The sequence below is a fragment of the Littorina saxatilis genome, linkage group LG7, assembly GCF_037325665.1.
Source record: "Littorina saxatilis isolate snail1 linkage group LG7, US_GU_Lsax_2.0, whole genome shotgun sequence".
NCBI lineage: Eukaryota > Metazoa > Mollusca > Gastropoda > Littorinimorpha > Littorinidae > Littorina > Littorina saxatilis.
This window is the reverse complement of record NC_090251.1, coordinates 33,603,795-33,610,794: the sequence shown is the minus strand read 5'-3', so window position 1 is coordinate 33,610,794 and position 7,000 is coordinate 33,603,795. Positions and strand designations below refer to the sequence as shown.

Sequence of the window (7,000 nt, the reverse complement as noted above, 5' to 3'; positions counted from 1 at the left end):
TGTGCCCCATTGGAAAATCCCCCCCCCCCCCCCCCCCCCCCCCCCCCCTCGGTGACTTAGGCATCATCAGCAGTGAAAAAGCAGGTCCCTGCCAGACTAGTTTCACATCACCTCATTCACATGATATACCCACGTGTGAATTGAACGATATTGTTATCTCATGAGTGGTCTCTCTCACGTTTGTTGGATAATATTCTTTATCTCATGACCTGCTTTTTTGTCTCTGTTAGCTGAAGTAGGACGTATACGCTGCGTATGTTATGGTTACCAGAGCGTATTCCATGCTTACCGAGCCTCGTTTCCGCTTTCCAAAATAAAACGAATTCAGTCGCAAACGCCACTCGGCGCCTTTCTAATACTTATTCATTCGAGATACCTTGATTATTTTCCAAAATAGAAGTGAAAATTTGCCATTCAAACGATTTATAAACACTTGCTTAACTAAGAGAAGAATTTCAAACCATCTGTTATGAAGAATTTACAAACTAAAACTCAAATATTACATTATGTTGAGAAACTCGGAAATATTTCAAGGGGGGGAGACCCTGGATGTCAAAGCCCCTGTCGTAAGTTTACACCACGCGTTCATCTCATGTCTAGTCAATCAAAGAAAATCTCGTTAGTTCAAGTACTGCTGACAAGTTTCTGCATTTGTTCACTGTACAAAATGTGCTGTTAAAGCATTACAAATGCACTTTGCGATTACAATTCAATCTGAAAGCGACTGCGAGACGTGGCATCGACACAAAGGTCCCTTATAGTTCGACAAGGCGGTTAACTCTCGAACAAAATAATCATAGAACCTGTTAAGGTGCACAATCGTTATCAAACTAAGCCTTTTTCCCACGAGAGAAAACTAAAAATACAAATGAAGGCTTTCCGTTCTGTTCATTTGTTTTTGCTCAAATCTAGTATCAGGGAAGAGAACTAGTTTCGCGCATGAATATTGTTATGCGAAAGGTCTTGGCGAGAGGAAAACAGGCACCAGTTGCTTTGTGCAGCAGCATGATTTCGCCGAAAAAAGTAGGTATTCTTTTTCTTGTAACGAAAGGGATATAAATAGGTTACACGCCTCTTCCTGGATAGCTGGTCTATTTTTTCTTCTCGTTATTTTTACATTTAGTCAAGTGTGTGTGTGTCTGTCTGTCTGTGTGTGTAGAGCGATTCAGACCAAACTACTGGACCGATCTTTATGAAATTTGACATGAGAGTTCCTGGGAATGATATCCCCGGACGTTTTTTTTCGTTTTTTCGATAAATATCTTTGATGACGTCATATCCGGCTTTTTGTAAAAGTTGAGGCGGCACTGTCACACCCTCATTTTTCAATCAAATTGATTGAAATTTTGGCCCAGCAATTTTCGACGAAGGCCGGACGTCGGTATTGCATTTCAGCTTGGTGGCTTAAAAATTAATTGATGACTTTGGTCATTAAAAATCTGAAAATTGTAAAAAATAAAATTTGTTTTTAAAACGATCCAAATTTACGTTTATCCTATTCTCCATCATGTTTTGATTCCAAAAACATATAAATATGTTATATTTGGATTAAAAACAAGCTCTGAAAATTAAAAATACAAAAATTATTATTAAAATAAAATTTCCAAAATCGATTTAAAAACAATTTCATCTTATTTCTTGTGGGTTCCTGATTCCAAAAACATATAGATGTGATATGTTTGGATTAAAAACACGCTCAGAAAGTTAAAAAGAATAGAGATAAAGAAAAGCGTGCTATCCTTCTCAGCGCAACTACTACCCCGCTCTTCTTGTCAATTTCACTGCCATTGCATCGAGCGGTGGACTGACGATGCTACGAGTATACGCTCTTGCTGTAAAAATGCAGTGAGTTCAGTTTCATTCTGTTAGTTCGACAGTTTGACTAAATGTTGTAATTTCGCCTTACGCGACTTGTTTGCTTTGCTATTCGACCGTGACGTGAAAATTGACCCCTCGGGAAAATATTCCAGCTATCCAGGAGTGTAACCTATATCCCTATATTACTTAACAGTGTCCTTTTTATACAGTCGCTGTTGTCACTATCCGCAGCCCCCCCCCCCCCCCCCCCCCCCCTAAACACAGGCACAGACATACACAAACACACAACAACCGTTCCACACTTCCACCATGTAGTAGCTGGCGCTTCATGGTAATCCTAAATTGTTTTGTTCTGTTTGCGTTCTCTACTAAATTAATTTCACAAAATGACACAAATATCCATAGTACTCACTTCTAATGAAACGGTCACCAAATGTCCGGTGAAACTGTGCTTCAATGTCCGTGTTTATCACACGCTGGTCAAATTTTAATGGTTAGTTTGGAGTGCTATTTTACAATTAGCTGTGAACAGGTGGGTTTTTTTCAGTTAGTTTTTAATTAAAATACAAAAATCAAAATCACCATGGAAACAAACCAGGCAGCAAACATTTATTTTACAGTTAATTTCAGTTGACGTCACTGTGATTAGCTGTGAACAGTTGGGCAACAAATATCTAAATCACCATGGAAACCGACCAGGCAGCAAACAAATGAAATGTCACCGTTAATTTCTGTTGACGTCACTGTGATTCAATAGACAGATCTAGATGTGGAACTTTTCAGCACGTGTACGTGAAACATTTGAGAGAAAAAATGTGATTTGCGGGTGACGTAATATCTGCACGTACACGTACAGGTATTTTCTACACGTTCGCTCATCTTGAACACTGTAATTCACGCTAATCTCTCTCTCTCTGCTGAGGACGGTGGAGGATGACAAGGATGTTGACTCTCAACGGCGAATGCTCGTGCTGCTCGACTGATCTGGAACAGCAGATCATTTGAGCTTTAGTCACACATGAGAATCAAAAATGGTCAAAAGGAGAAATTCCTCCAAAATGAGGAAGATTATCATGCCTGCTTATGTAGCAACTTACGTTTTCTGTCAACTATGGTGTTCTTCGTCGCAACAAACGCTTTGAAGTTTACCTAAGTAAGTGCAAGTAGCAAAACATTATGTACGTAGTTTGTGTGGCAAAAAAAGAAAGAACTTCCGGGAAGAACTAGGTCTGCTGGTTTTTGATCGTTTTGCATAGATATTTAAAAAAAAACATGAAGGATATCCACTTGAAAATGAGCACAATGTTTTTAAAAACAAAATAATCTTGATCATGTCATACAGGGTAACCCAAAAAAACTGCAACCTTCAAAAATGCTAATAGCTTCTACATCTGTTTATTGAATCATTTTATATTTCGGGGACATAAACTTCAGCCTATGCAAGACCCTTCCACAAAAAGGCTATTTTATAAATCAACAAGAAGGGCAAAGCCCATACGACTCACATGCTTGACCTTGACCTTTACATGACTTTGACCTTCAGGGTCAAGGTCAAATAACTAAACCTAGCAATGACATCATACACAAAGAACTGCTTTACACATTTTTCCTACCAAAATACATGTGACTCGGGTCAGTCAAAAATGTCTATTTCCCTGCCCTTGCAACCCCACCCCCCCCCCCCCACCCCCGGAATTAACACGAATCAAAAATGAAGAGACTTAAAGCCAATGTAACGTTTAATCATGTTGGCTTGAGGTCGCGTGAGGTTAGGAAAAAACACATGCTTAGCAAACACTTCCAGTGATCAGCAAGCAATCGGCGGCGAAGCGTGGCTTCGATGCACATATTTTGGAACGAAAAGTGGATTACATTGAGCGCATGCTGCATAACATACACATCAGAGTTAGTTGTTCGTCCTGATCGCAGGTTAAGAGACGATCGGCACAGAGGTACTTGCTTCGCTTCGGTTTGGAAACCTTGTCCCAGTTATGAGCTATTTCCGGAAAACGTCTATTCGCGTTCATTATATGTAAACGTTTCTATCTTTAATTTCCATACTAGGTAAAAACAAACGATACAATGGTTCCATGAATAAATTATTTTTGTCCATGCCGACCCACCTGCTTTACTCGTCTTCTTCCCTTGTTTTGGAGCAGGTGAACCTGGTCCGTCCAGGAACTCTGAGGTGATTACAATAAACATAACAATACATTAATACGAAAAGCGAACCCAAAACAGTGCAAAGCAAGACTGTCTTATCAACGATTTTGCAATATAGTTGTGTACATGTAGTAGTAGTATTATGGGCGTGTAAGGTTGTGCTTTTGTTGTTGTAGGGGTTGTTGTTTTCTCTCTCTCTCTCTCTCTCTCTCTCTCTCTCTCTCTCTCTCTCTCTCTCTCTCATCTTTCTCTCTCTCTCTCTCTCTCTCTCTCTGCATTAACGTAAAAGCTCTATCAACATGCAATTCAACAATGTTTTCGCATAGAAAGTTGCACGTGCGCCTGCAAGTGTTTATCGATGTACTTTTGGGGGTTTAATCGCTTTCTTGTTCGCGGACAGTTCCAATTTTTCAAATTAAGTACTTTTTCTTTATGGCATATTGTTTTTCCCTTCATAAACACAACTAAGTACCGCAACACGGTGGCCTAGTCGTAAGGCGTCCGCCCAGTGAGCGGGAGGTCGTGGGTTCGAACCCCGGCCGGGTCATACCTAAGACTTTAAAATTGGCAATCTAGTGGCTGCTCCGCCTGGCGTCTGGCATTATGGGGTTAGTGCTAGGACTGGTTGGTCCGGTGTCAGAATAATGTGACTGGGTGAGACATGAAGCCTGTGCTGCGACTTCTGTCTTGTGTGTGGCGCACGTTAAATGTCAAAGCAGCACGTACCGCCCTGATATCACCCTTCGTGGTGGACTGGGCGTTAAGCAAACAAACAAACAAACACAACTAAGTTTCACATCAAACCTTCTCTGATCGAAGCCTTTAGAACTACTGTGTTAGCGGGTAAACAATGACACACAATTCTCTCATAACTTGAAAACACCCGTCGTTTGCACTTGAAAATATGCATTGAAAAAGACTTATATTGATACAGAAAGATAGAGCTGTCCGTTAGACCTCGCTGCTTGTAAAAAGTCAGTATGAAGACCTAATTAGCATACAAGTATACATTCTTCCGTTATTTCTCTTCTATTGTTGGTGTTTTTGTTTAGGCAACTTTACGTAAGTAAGACTGTAGTTCTTGTTTTTTGTCGTGGTGGTAGTTTCAAAGATCTAGCTTCAAAAACACCGGAAACAAATTGTCATGCTTTGTACTAAACTTGACTCCTCTGTGACGGTGAAAATTGGGAGAGGTCAAACGAACGGTCATGTTTTGGTTATCAAGTCAAAGAATTTTTTTCAGAAACGTAATTTTGCCCGAACATGTCTAGAAGTAATAATACCGTGGAAATGTGTGAAGTTCTTCAACAACTTTAGAGAAAACGGTCATTTCCCTTCTTTTGTTTAAACCCGAACTTGACCCTCCTGTGACATTGAATTTTGACGAGATTACACCAAAGTTGTGTCCTGTTTGAAGATGATCAAAACATACCAGTGTGTAAATGTTGGAGTCTCTAACTTAAAAAAACCAAATCCAGAGAAACCCTCAACGTTAAGTTTTTAGTCCGGACGGCCTAACCTTGCTCATTACTAAGACACTCCCGATTACTCGGGTCAGTCAAAAATGTCTATTTCCTTGCCTTTGCCCCCCCCCCCCCCCCCCCCCCCCCCGGAATTAACACGAATCAAAAATGAAGAGACTTAAAGCCAATGTAACGTTTAATCATGTTGCCTTGAGGTCACGTGAGGTTAGGAAAAAACACATGCTTAGCAAACACTCCCAGTGATCAGCAAGCAATCGGCGGCGAAGCGTGGCTTCGATGCACATATTTTTGAACGAAAAGTGGATTACATTGAGCGCATGCTGCATAACATACACATCAGAGTTAGTTGTTTCCATGAATAATTTATTTTTGTCCATGCCGACCCACCTGCTTTACTCGTCTTCTTCCCTTGTTTTGGAGCAGATGAACCTGGTCCGTCCAGAAACTCTGAGGTGATTACAATAACCATAACAATACATTAATGCGAAAAGCGAACCCAAAACAGTGCAAAGCAAGACTGTCTTATCAACGATTTTGCAATACAGTTTTGTACATGTAGTATTATTATGGGCGTGTAAGGTTGTGCTTTTGTTGTTGTAGGGGTTGTTGTTGCTGTTCTTGTTTCGTATTGCGCGTGGAACTTTGAAGTACTTGTGTACCGCGTGCACACACACACGATCATATTTTTCATGCCATTACCTTGCCCGTCTAACTCCACCGCGAGATCCGATCCGATCCGATCGTCTCTCTCTCTCTCTCTCTCTCTCTCTCTCTCTCTCTCTCTCTCTCTCTCTCTCTCTCTCCCTCCACCCATTGCACACCGGTTCGACCGAAGCTAAGTGAAGAATAAACTCCTGTTGTGCAGCGGGTTAAAGTATTCCCTCATACCTCGGAGATATACCTTCAGTCGCTCGCAGCGACGTCACGTGACGGAAAGAATGTTATCACACCATTGAAATGACATTCTTTCCGTCCCCTATAGGCGACGAAATAGGTCAAATTTTGTTCACTTTTTAGTGGAAAATGCTTCGACGCCGGAGCGGGTACTGGACCCAGTGCCGTTCTAGTGCAAGTGCACTACAAAGGCACTGCACCCAGTGCCGATAAGCGACAGCATTTTCTTCCACCATCTAAAATGTCACGTGACGTCGCTGCGAGCGAGTGAAGATATATCTCCGAGGTATGAGGGAATACTTTATCCCGCTGCACAACAGGAGTTTATTTTTCACTTCTCTTCGGTCGTAGCGGTGTGTAATACCTCCTGATCTCTCTCTCTGATCTCTTTCTCTCTCTCTCTCTCTCTCTCTCTCTCTCCAATCTCTCTCTCTCTCTCTCTCTCTCTCTCTCTCTCTCTCTCTCTCTCTCTCTCTCTCTTTCTCCCCCACATCCATATTTCCCTCCATGTTTACCGAACTGCTTGCTGTCTTCAAACTTGGTTTTGTTTCTCTCCTCCCTGGTTCGGATCTCCCTGATGCGCTCAGAGGTGCGTTGCTGCTCGCGCTGCAGGCTGAGCGTTCGGAGGTCCTCCAGGCTGG

The 7,000-nt window shown here is 41.7% G+C and overlaps 1 protein-coding gene across 3 annotated transcripts in view; it reads right to left on the bottom strand.

Annotated features, from left to right (window-relative positions):
• Positions 1 to 2,408: 2,408 nt before the first annotated feature.
• The window catches only part of LOC138971235 (uncharacterized), a 48,936-nt gene continuing 44,344 nt past the window's right edge, over positions 2,409 to 7,000 (bottom strand). For 2 of the 3 annotated variants that reach the window (XM_070343924.1, XM_070343925.1), the window contains exons 14-17: positions 6,875 to 7,000; positions 5,853 to 5,912; positions 3,942 to 4,001; positions 2,409 to 2,802 (exon numbers count right to left, since the gene is read on the bottom strand). The exon at positions 6,875 to 7,000 is cut by the window's right edge and continues 66 nt beyond it. In XM_070343924.1, the coding sequence (XP_070200025.1) occupies positions 2,771 to 2,802; positions 3,942 to 4,001; positions 5,853 to 5,912; positions 6,875 to 7,000 (278 nt within the window). In that variant the 3' untranslated portion in view covers positions 2,409 to 2,770. The remainder of the gene's footprint in view (positions 2,803 to 3,941; positions 4,002 to 5,852; positions 5,913 to 6,874) is intronic. The other variant, XM_070343926.1, reaches the window with a different exon arrangement.